At 39.3% G+C, this 12,331-nt stretch overlaps 1 protein-coding gene across 2 annotated transcripts in view; it reads left to right on the top strand.

Moving 5' to 3' along the window:
- AFG1L (AFG1 like ATPase) overlaps nt 1–11,630 on the top strand; it is a 62,686-nt gene extending 51,056 nt beyond the window's left edge. For both annotated transcript variants that reach the window (XM_084512602.1, XM_084512603.1), the window contains 3 exons: nt 8,052–8,192; nt 10,528–10,641; nt 11,378–11,630. In XM_084512602.1, coding sequence (XP_084368728.1) covers nt 8,052–8,192; nt 10,528–10,641; nt 11,378–11,512 — 390 coding nt within the window. In that variant the 3' untranslated portion in view covers nt 11,513–11,630. The remainder of the gene's footprint in view (nt 1–8,051; nt 8,193–10,527; nt 10,642–11,377) is intronic.
- Nucleotides 11,631–12,331: the final 701 nt, after the last annotated feature.

The raw sequence follows: 12,331 nt of genomic DNA on the forward strand, positions 1-12,331 counted from the left end.
TTCTCCAAGGTCCTAAGGGAGTAAGTAGCTAAATAAGTGTCTAGCTCCCAGTGTTGATTTTTAGTCTTCCTCTCACTTGGGCATAGCAACTGCTGCCCTCTGCTGGCACTACCGACTGCTTAATGTACTCGAGCACAATTTAACCTTTTCTTTACAAAGGTTGACTAACTGTTTTGTGGATCCTGTAAGATTTTCTTTAATTACTTAAATATATCCATTCATCCAAGTACCAATGAACATAGCGTCTTGATCTGATAGGAAAACATAAAACTGATTTTGTGATGGGTGAAGTAAAGAACGGTGATGTTAAATGCCAAAGGCTATTACACAAACGTGGAAGTTCATCAGTGACAAGTCACTGGAACCTGGGAAAATAAATCAATGAAGTACTACCAAATGCATATCTTGCTCCCATGTTTGCCCTAGGCAGCTGCTGCTGGCCACTGTTACAGGATATATTGGTCCAGGTAAATCTTTGGTCTGAGTCCAAGGGTCTTTAACTTTTAAAATAATTTAAATAAGGTCATGTTTTCTGTCTGAGCCAGAAAACAGAGCAAGAGAATTTGGGTTACTAACTATTAGCAAGCATACCACCACGTAACAAAGCTAAGAAAATGAATTCAATATCTGTTGCAAAGGCTATATTAGGATACATGTATTTTTTGTGTGTGTCTAGAAGTTGTTGAGATTTTCTGCAGTGGTCAAAATATTACGTTAGTGTAGATCAGCACAAAACTGTTCTACTGCGGTTGCCACACTGGACTGACCAGAAGGAAGCTCCAGTTCCTGACTTTTGAATGGTTTACACTTCAAAGTGAAAGAAGATATAACCAAGTATTGGAAATCAATTAATTTCCAAAGGCAGCAAGTGATTTAGGAATGTAAACGTCTGTTCTTTAGTCAGTTAAGTGTCTCCCCAACATGATGGCACAGTTCAAGCTGCCTTGGCAGTTTAATGGTTCTGAATCATTTTGAGGGAATTGCTTTCAGTGAGAACTGTTGCATGTATCCAGTGTATAATTTAGTGTTTTCTCTAGGACTGTAGGGTTTGTAGGTGTAGTTCTAAATAAAAGTACTATGGAGTTGCTCAGAAGTGAGTGTTGTTTTCACTAACTTTTCAGAACTGTGGTTTTCCTTAGTTTGATTTTAATCTTAGCTTCATTCCCAGCAGGAGATGAGCTTTTGCATCTTAGGCTGTGCACTGAGTCTGTCTTTGGTTAGCTACATTTGCTATAAGGACTTAACCAGTTTCTACACCAAATAAATTTGTTGCCTTATCTAACTGAAGAGTATATTTTCTAAAATACATTTGGAAACTTCTTTCTGGTGGAAATATTGTAGTGTAGTAATACTGTTAGCCAAGCCTCATTTCAGTTTTATACCTTATTCAGCATGCGTCAGGGCTTAACTTTGGAAAGCACTCCCATCAGTGAAAGCTGCACAGGCTTTGAAGGTTTAGATCCTGTGTGATCCTGTATTCCTCGCCCAAGGAATACACCAAGCCAGCTTTAAAAACCTTGGTTGTATTTTTTAAGGATCTGCTTCTTTAATTCAGTTCATTTTTTTTTTAAATGTCAGAATGTAGGTAATGTTTAAAAGCTTTGTTGCCTGTGGTTCTGAAATCTTAACAGTAATTGTTAATATTTAACTAGAGCTATAAATAGAATGACCTATGAATCCATAGTTTCTGCGTTCTTTTGAAGACTTAAAATACATGTATATGTATTAAAAAATTGCAAGATCACTTGAATTGTCATCTAGTAACTTATTTAAGGACTTTTACACGCCCTTTTGATGTATACTTATCTATATATGTACTTGTTTCTTATGGCCTTCAGAATTACACCTGCTTATACTTTCTTTTTTTTAAGCCTCCAGTAGCTTTTGTGACCTTTTCATTGACGAGTGCCACAGTGGAGCTGTAAATAAGTCAGTGAAGGATTTGAGGGCTGAACACGCCCTGTGCTGTTCCACCAGTCTCTAGCCAGCTCTGACTGCATGGTAGGTCTTTGAGACACCTCCCTTTTGTAGGTTCAGCGTGGTTATCTGAAGCTACTTCGTTAAGTTCCTCTAAAGCAGGAGTTACTGCTAAGTGATAAATGAACAGGAGCATGCTCTCATAAGAGTAACATTTCAACTCAATTGGGCTAAAGGAGAGAAATTGGCAAAAGGAGTATTTGTATGTGGGGGAAAAAAGGAGCTCAAGTAGAACAGGTGCAGGAAGGGTGTACTGAGAGAGTCCAGACTAAAACAGCATCCATGTTCTGATCACAGACAGGGTGGGGATGATGAGGGGCGAAGAGACGAAATGCAAGAACCTCATGCACCTCACTCACTCACAAATAAATACCAAGCATGGAAAAACACCATTTGGCTCGATGGATAGCACTGTCATACGAAAATAGAAAATTCTTCATGAATACCAAAAAGCTGGAAGTTATAACCATCTTCTTACTCATCAAGAATGACTTTCTGAAACAACTTTCCATTTTGAGAGATGGGAGTAAAACCAAAACAAACTTCTGCTGTAAGATCAATCAAAATTTTTACCAGGATTCTATGATGAGGTAACCTGAGATAGCAGGAGACTTGAGCCAGAAGATATCTTCTACCCCAGGGTTTATAAATCTCAAATTCCTGCTCTACTGATCACCCATGTAGGTGTCAATCAAGCTGGAAAACAGCTTACACAGGGGATGTAACAGAGGTATCAGACGACGTGCCATCAAACCCAAAATGCAGTTAGGACATTACACAGCATCAGTCATTCTGGAATCTGCTTTGATCCTCTTTCTGCATATATCATTGTTATGGGGTACTTTAATTGCAGGATCACATACTTCTCCCAGTGTTTCCCCCAAGAACTGATGCTTTATTCAGGAATGAACTAACTTGGAGGTGATTCGGGCTGCATAAGAAGCCTTGACCTGTAGGGCCCATGCCTTGTTTTCACTTTCTTGAATCACAGCCATAGCTGGGAGGTGAATTCCTTACTACAGGTGAAGTAGCTAGTTGTTGTTTTAACAAAAGCTTAAGAAGAGCAACATAATTCTTCTTCTGCATAAGCATTGGAGAAGTCCATGAAAAATGAGACCTTGTGACACGCCGATAAAGAGGACAAAGCATGTACTGATGAATGTGCATTATGTGAGAATCACTGTTCTGCATGCTGGTGGGTCAAGGGTCCTGCGTGAGAGGGGGAGCGTCAGATAAAGCAATTCAAGATGATATCATATATTCAGGAGATTATGGAGCACGCAGACAACTGTCTAACATCTGACTTTTCAGTTTTAATGATGTTTTTTCAATGTAGCCTTAATTTGTGTGATTAGCAGTGGGGGCATTACTGATTCGTTTATTTTTGGTGTTTTCCATCTGAGAGTAGTTAAAACATACTTTAAAGAGTATTTTAGAAGGAAGAATAATGAATCATCAAAACAGATTTAAAGTTGCAGGCCAACTCACAATGCTTAGTTAGGAAACACCGAAACAAAACTGCATGTTATTTTAATCTTTCCTTGGTACGTCTTCTGATGTGACGTGCCTATTAATTTGACACAAGACCCCTTCACTAAAACTCGGGAAGAAATTTTCTTCTTCATTAAATTCTCAGGTTATTACTAGTACGTGAAATAAACATCCCTTTTCCTGTAACTTATAAAACTTGCCAGAAGATGTGCACTGCCATCACCATCTTTACATGTCTTTATCAAGTTAGCTGTGCCCTGAATGTTTTATGCTTTTATTTAAATATGCAATTGCATTCAGAGTTCATGCTTCAGGATTTTCTGTTCCTTTCCAGAATTGTGATCTTGGTTACCTTGATTACCTTGGTGCTCTGTTTTATCAGCCGTAGTAGTGATGGTGTGTGGCTCCTTAGGAAACAACAGAAAAGCTCTGTAGTTTTCTGGTTTTGCTCAATGTCTAAGTTGTAAATATTACATAAGTTGAAAATATTATATTGTCTTAAACCATATTTTGTTTTTAGGAAGTTGTTGGAGTATTGGAGTTTCTGCACTAAATTATAGCTATTCTGGATCGCAACTCTTCTGTGTTATATTAGAATTAGCCCTGGAATATCTTCCAATATCAAAAAACGTAAATTTTCTCTGAAGATGAAATATCTTTTTCTAACCTATGTAAAGTGTTTTGTATTCTTCAGGCAATCTCTAAAAGATGAGATACTTTGTTACTGGTGAGTCAACAAAGAAGGATGCTTTATACTTTAATTAATGGCATGTATAATAGGAACAGAAGACAGCTATCTCTTAAAACAGTCCACAGAGAGCTCCAAATAATAAACATCCTACTTGAACTGAGATGATGGTAGCTGAAAATGCATTAAGTAGGCAGAGAAACAAAAACAAATGAAGGTGAGAACTCAGTCAAGCAGGCTGAAGTGGCGTAAACGCTTTGTCGGGAGGGTAGCCCATGCTCGTGCTAATGCGTTTTGCATTAGTGCGGAGCGTATAAAATACTGACTCCTAGCATCAGAGTTAATGACAAAAATCTGCAACAGTTTTACCGTGTGCAGGAACAATAACGCAAGAACGATCCTTACCTGTTTATGTTTCTTGGCACAAAAAATAAAACCGCATCAAGTAAAAAAAAAAAAAAAAAAAAAAGCTGGTAAGAAATGGCTAGTGACAATTGTTATATTTGTGTGTTACGGTTTTGAAGTTCAGTTTTGATCAATAATTGTTGAAAGAAAAAAAGATCAGACAGCACCAGAAGCACACACCAAATTAAGCTGTTATTTTTAGATTGCTGTTCAGAGGACCAGATTAATCAGGCTGAACTTCTAGTAAGACGATTACATATATGTGTGTCAATTAGGAGGATTTCTAGTTTCATTAGCAACTTCAGAGCAACAAATACCTTTATGTGTGCTACTGAACAAAAGAGGTTACTTTCTGTGACTAAATGAGGTTCATAAAATAAACTTCATCCCTGAAGAGTTACATACAGGGCAGCAGTAAGTGTCTGAAATCATTTGTCCCTAATCTTGTCCAAGCCTATACTGCTGGAAGTCAGGACCCAGCCAACACTGAGTATCTCACTGCAACATGTGCAGAAGGGCCTGTAGGCAATCCTGGAGATTTGGGTGGCAGGCTGTTGGCTGCTGTGATAGTGGAAATCTGTTCCTAGTTAGTTGGAGCTTCTACATGTAGAATATGCGCCCAGCATCTCTGGCAGTGGTGTTATTTCCACTTGGACCCATTTTTCTGTCTCCATTTCCTTTGTGGCACATTGGTACGTGGGTGTTTGTGCCATGCTGTCTTTACAAGGACAACAGGGCAGTGAGAACAAGAAGCTGCAGCATCTCTGAAGAAGAGAAGCTGTCGGGGTGCCCCAGCAGTGTCATCTCCTCCATTTACAGCACTGCTAGCACACCAGGTGAGATAAAAAAGCTTCTAAGCAATTGCAGGCAGCATAGAAATTGGGCTACTACTAAAATTAGGGGAGTACAATACAGAATTAGAACTGCTCCCAGTGTTTGCAAGTTTGCTGGTTGTTCCTTCTTTTTACCCAAAAGTAGAATAAGGCAGAAGGAATTTCAAAGGACTCGTCCAGGATGAGAGCAGGTCATGTTGAGAACAAGATGAAAAGCTTTGTCTTCATCTCCAGGGCTATGTCTCCCCAAGCCCTAAAAGTAGAGGGTTTGAGGATGTTTCTACGTGGAGAACTACAGCTGGTGCCAGCTGAGCCATGTGTAGCGACGGACTGGCTGACAGGGGGTTTTGGTGGTGTCTCAGCAGGCACGAGCCTTGGCAGGGAGGTACCCACTTACTGTTAAAATAGAAATGGCTGCTAGGCTCAGACCCTTCTCATCGTAACACTTGGGAGTCTCCACAGGCATGTTTCTGCCAACATTTACAGAATATTATCACTTAGCACCGGCGTAGGTGTTTCAGAAATTCTTGTTAAAACACTCAAGATGATCTGCCTTTTATGTCTGTAATTAGAGGAATTTTGAATTGCCTGCGTTTTGAACTACAGAAGTAGATGGAGTTCTCGTCTGGCTGTGGTAAAGATGCGTATTGTAACCCTCTATAAACTGTGTTTTTTATGTCTGTATAAAAAAAGAAAAATTAAGTTTTTTTTGTCTTCCTTTCTTCACATTTGAAATGCATTAGCCTTATTTTTGTCCTCTACTTTCTTCCTTCCTCCCAACCCCTACGTTTTCGATTTCCATGTGTGGATATCCACTGAGATGCCCACTAAATTCTTACTTTAATTATATGAAAGTGTGTATCTTGGTGCAAATTTTGCAAAAGTTTGAAGTTCTTTAATTTCCTCCTTTTTTTCTTCCTTGGAATCAGATTTTAATATTTGAGATGATCTTTTTGAAATGAGGAGGGTACGTTCATATGGTTTAGGGCAGAATATGCATCATGTTTGGGGCAAGAGAGAGTAATTCCTCAGGGTTGTGGGCTTCAGCAGGAGAGTGCTCAGGCCCATCGTGTGATAAAAGAATGAACCTGAGCAGCAGTTTATTTATTTAGATATCCCTAATTTCTTAACTAAAAAGAGAAGTTTCATTTCTTTCTCATGTGCAATCAGACCATTGTACCTTCAGGTGTTCAACATACAGGTATATTTGATTTTCTCTGGGCTTAGCAGTGTTTCAATCCTAAATGTGGAAGAAAAAATATCATTACCTGAATCATTTGCTTAATCTTAAAATCTCCAGCAGCATCCTAGCATGTTATGCTTTTAGTATTTCCATTGCTTTCTTGTGTACTTGTTAAGATTGTTGTCCACCTAGACATGACTCGTAGCTGATGGTAAGATACGAAGTGGGCTGTCTCTGCCGTGTTTCTGTCCACCAGCTCCTGTGGCTTCCTTGAACATTTCCATGCTTTCTTTTATCGAAGCATTACAAGTCCAGCCACAGCCAGAGACTGTTTCTGCAGATTTTTCATTCTTATGTCTAAATAAAACCCAAGGTCCTGGTCAAGGATAGTCGTTAATAATTGCCCTTAATTTCTTGAAGGATTCTAATGAAGCAGTTACGCTTGGCCTGCAGCGACTTAGTCTAGCAATTTGTTATATAAAATATTTTTGGTTTTCTGTTTTTAAGACATTAGCAGTATCGCAGTGCTTTATAACCATACTGTACTGTGCATTTCATTAGCTAGGAGGAGAGTTGTAACAGGATTATGCAAAATGCTGCTGATCTTACTCTGTGGAGTGGTTGCATCCAATATACTGAAGTACTCGCACAAGTAAAACTACTGAGATGGGTTTCAGGAGTATGAAGCTTTTTTCCTGAATACTGTGACTTGATAGCTTACGATAAAATACTGCCTGCAGTACTAATAGGGTAGATCATGCAGGAAAAAATGACCTTCCATGTAATGAAAGGCATTTAAAATGAATGTATTTGAATGAGTTACCACTATTTGTCTGTGTCTTCTGTTGATGGGTTAGATACACCAATATACAAGTTCTTATTAAACGTACAATACAAGCTCTTCTTAAAGCTTTTCATTTCATCCTTACAGGTGAAGCCACAAACAAAAGAACTGCTATAAATTGTCTTCTTGTCCTTTTCCTGGTGTATTCAGTGCTTAGACATAAGGTTATTTTTGTTTGAGTTGTTGATAGGTGAACCAACTCACTGTACTTAGGATTTAGTAACTAGCCTGTGCATTTGAAAATCTTGCTGCTGGAGAGCATCCTAATAGCTGTTCAAGTTATTTGTGCTTTAGGTGGTTGTTGTAGCTTGACCATATTTATTCTTCTGCATGTTATGGTTTACAATGGTTGTTTTATTTGAGTTGTAAGGTCATGATCCTGCCAGGGCATGGAAGAGCCAAATTTCCAGCAATCAAACACTGCTCAGGTGCAGCAGACAGCTCAGTGAGGACCCACATTTTCCTGCGTCAGTAAGGTCAAACTGAAGCTTTCCTGAAGAAAGATGGGAGGGAACAAAAATAATATGATTGGGACTTTTCACTCATTCTTCTGTAACTGTAGTATTACAAGATAAACTGTTCGTGTATCTTTCTCTCATAGGTTTCTATTTCACATGGTTTTTGTTTCAGCCTCTTGGGGCCAGTGACTATTTGGAAATATCAAAGCATTTCGATACAGTCTTTGTTCGTGAAATTCCGCTTCTTACCATGGCAAAGAGGACACAAGCTCGTCGTTTCATTACTCTTATTGATACCTTCTACGAGCATAAGGTGAGAACCAAGCCTTTCATATACATGTATGTCCTGGTTTCAGTTAGCACAGAATTAATTTTCTTCCTAGTAGCTGGTGGAATGCTGTGTTTTGGCTTAGAATGAGAAGAGTGCTGATAACACCCCGATGCTTTAATTGTTGCAGAGCAGTGCTTATACTAAGCCAAGGACATCTCAGCCTTTGCTCTGTCCTGCCAACGGGCAGGCTGGGGGGTGCAGTAAGAGCTGGGAGGGGACAGACCCAGGACAGGTGACCCAAACTAGCCAAAGGGGTATTCCATACCATCTGATGTCATGCTAAACAATATATAGGGGTGGCTAGCCGGGGGGAGGGGGCCGGACTGCTCGGGGTGGGGCCTGGCTCAAAAAAGACTGTCGTGGTTTAACCCGACCGGCAGCTAAACACCACGCAGCTGTTCGCTCACCCTCCCCCCTCCCTCTCTGGGACGGGGGAGAGAAATGGAAAGTGAAGCCCGTGAGTTGAGATAAAGACAGTTTAATAAGACAGGAAAAAAAAAATAACAAAATAATAATAACAATAATAATAATGATGATACAATGGTGATAATACGAAAGTAATAATAGTATGTACAAACAAGTGATGCACAATGCAATTGCTCACCACCCGCTGACCGATGCCCAGCCTAACCCCGAGCAGTCCGGCCCCCTCCCCCCGGCTAGCCACCCCTATATATTGTTTAGCATGACGTCAGATGGTATGGAATACCCCTTTGGCTAGTTTGGGTCACCTGTCCTGGGTCTGTCCCCTCCCAGCTCTTACTGCACCCCCCAGCCTGCCCGTTGGCAGGACAGAGCAAAGGCTGAGATGTCCTTGGCTTAGTATAAGCACTGCTCTGCAACAATTAAAGCATCGGGGTGTTATCAGCACTCTTCTCATTCTAAGCCAAAACACAGCATTCCACCAGCTACTAGGAAGAAAATTAATTCTGTGCTAACTGAAACCAGGACAATGTAGGAATAATATTGAGAGCCCTAAAACCTGCCTCCTACCGCAAGCCAATTCTTTATTAATCATCTGTAAAATACAAGCAGCAAAGACTGCAAAGAAACATCATTCCAGGTTCACAGGAAGGTCCCGTTACAGTAAAGGCTAATACGTAGGTATTTTTTTGATTTTTGTGGGTATTCAACATGACCATAAATATAGGCTAGGGGATAGTTGTCTTTCTTGAATAGGGATGTTATTTCTTTCCTATCTCAAAAAAATAAACAAGAAAACCAGAAGCCATCATTTTAATAATGAATTTTTAATAATGAAGGATTGTGTTGCTAACTGTGCTGGGGCTGAACTGAGAGTGATCTGTATGGGCAGTTGGTCAGGGATCAGTGTCTTCCTGAACAGGGTATGAAGGAGTTAATAGCGTAGTTGTGTTACTAATTTTAGAGGAAACAGTCACTTGAGGCTTCACGTGGAATAGTAACGATAAATTTGGCACTTCACTTGGATTTACAGAGGCTTCAATTACGGAAAAAGCAAAATCAGCATTATTAGAACAAGGAAAAAAAGAGAAGTTGATGTTTAAAATGATTTTTTTAAGTAATGAAAGGTGAGATTTCATATCTTGTGTGTGGCTGTCTATGCATACACTTAAGTATTTATGCAATCAGGGAATATCAATTGAGATTTTTTTTTTTTTTTTTTCCAAGAGTGTCCTGGCAAGATGATCAGAAAGGCCCCGATCCAGCAAGGTGTTGAGCTGAGTTTAGGAGCAGTCTCATTCACATCAGCCAGCTTCCTTGTGCTCGCTGTCTGCGCAAGCCTGTTTGTGGGGACCTGTCCAAAATGCAAACATCTACACACAGTGTCTCCTCCCAGCAGACATGAAAACAACATTTATTATTGTTACAGCAAGCAGTGTGCACTTCAGTATCTTAGGTGAAAGCAGAGTGGCCCAGCTCAGCCTTGGGGGATATTTTGAAGTTGGGTATTCCTTAGATGGAAATATGCACACAGTGCACTTACCTAACCATGGGGGGAAAGCAGGCATTGTTTGCTAATATTTTGTAGCTCATAGTGTACAAAAATAAGTTTGATTTCATTCGTTGCCCATATAGCAGCTATTCTATATATTTAATAGCACGGTTGTGCTGTTCTCTGAGTAAAAGTTGCTTGAGGTGTTGTCAAGAAAAAGATCCCATGAGGTTAATATTCCAAACGACAACGTAAGGTTCTATGGCAGTATTAATGAGAGAAAGGAAAAACACCCGGAAAAAAAAAGATCCTACTTAAGTTTGCTTTTCATAAAACACGCATTTCATCCCTCTTCTATAAAGCACAGGTGTTGAATATTGTTGCCTCTCTTCTTTCTTTCAGGTGCGTATTATTTGTTCTGCAGTGACTCCTCTCCAAAGCTTGTTCCTGGTCGAACATGACAATGGTGAGCTGGAGGACAACAGAGTGTTGATGGATGATTTGGACTTGAGCCAGGTACATGATATTAGCATCGTCTCCCTTTTGTAACAAAATTGGTTTTGGTCTCATAATTACAGCAGCGTTTTAGGAAGAGGAATCAAGTAAACGTTTAACCAGTGATGTGCTGCTTTTGCTGCAGCGTGTCTGTCTCTTCCATAATTGCACGTTATGTTAGTTATTCGTAGTCAAAGAAAATATCGCAATGCATAGAACCGTTTGGCCTAAGTTTTAGGGTCATTTTGATTGTTAATCATTATATTTGTTTAATCATGTAGGAAATACTGATTTAAGCTTAGTTCCAACATTTAAAGTACAGAAATAAAAAATGATCTGTTCTACCTCTTCATAGACTGTACAGAGCTGCCTTGCAAATCCTCACAGGCAATTTTGCATGTTGCATATTCTGTTTTTCCTTTTCCCTATAACCTATTGTTAATGGATCTTTAAGTGATTTGTCTCAATCACTGTACAATTAATCAACAGAAAAGCGGATGTAGATGATTAGTGTGTTATCATGTTTTAACTCCAAATTATTACTTTTCTGTGCTCTTTCAAAGCATTGTTTAAATGAAATTGGTGTTTTTGTTTAATATTAGGGGCTTAATTTTATTTTCCGTTGGTGCCTTGCTGCTGTCCTTTACTGTCCCCATCTGTAAAGCACTCAGCATAAAGAGTTAGATAGGATGAACTTTCACAGGATGAACAGCTGTTTCTCACAGTTTTTTGGTACTGTTTTTGTGTATTAATATAGGATTCTGCCAAAGGACTCTCCATGTTTACAGGAGAAGAGGAAATCTTCGCATTTCAGCGTACTATCTCACGGCTTACAGAAATGCAGACTGAGCAGTACTGGAAAGAAGGGGACAGAAGTAAAAAACAGTCATAATTAAAAGTTGTAATTAGAAGTTATATGAAAACACCAAAAAGTATGCAGAGAAGTACAACTACAGAATTGGAAAGCTTTGTAGCACAACTGAAATAATAATTGCACTTTATCATCTGGACCATGTTTCTTTGATCAAGTGGTTTTCATGTTTAGAACATGAAGACTGATTTAATTTTTCTGTGCCACCAGCGTGTGAACATGTGAAATTTTACCTTCATTTTCTTTTCTGTAAGGCACAACTTTGATGTTCAGGAAGTTTAACTGGATTAGAATTTTTCTGGAGTATTGCTGTAGAGACAAAGTCAGTGGGTTATTCAGGGTTCACAGTAGATTGATAATGTTACGTGAGGAGGGCACTTTGTGGTTCGTGCACTACGTCTGTCACATACAATGCAATTTGCACAAGAGAGATCGAATGCTTGCTTTATGAAACTCCTGACGTTCTGTAGTTCTCTCCTAGAATCCTAGAACTACTCTGTAGTGTATTCTGTTTTCTTTCTTTTTTACTTTTCCTGTGTGTAGCCATCTGCTGACTTTCAGACCCTAAGAGTTTCATGTAATCAGCCTGTTGCTCAGTCTGGTTAATTGAAAACAAACAGCTTGATCCAAGAGACAAGGCTGAGGAGGAGCTTGAAGGCGCTTGAAACCTCAGAGGATTAAACCCAAGTAATCATGTATGGTAAAAGAAACTATAAAACAGGGTATACTGTAACATGTAACTGCAAGTTAATACTTTTCTTGCAAGCTGTGTGTCTTGCATTCACATTACTGATATATTTCTATCCTGAATTATCTCAGGCTTCATCTCTGTGGTACCTT

This window comes from Aythya ferina, assembly GCF_964211825.1.
Source record: "Aythya ferina genome assembly, chromosome: 3".
NCBI classification, from domain to species: Eukaryota; Metazoa; Chordata; class Aves; order Anseriformes; family Anatidae; genus Aythya; species Aythya ferina.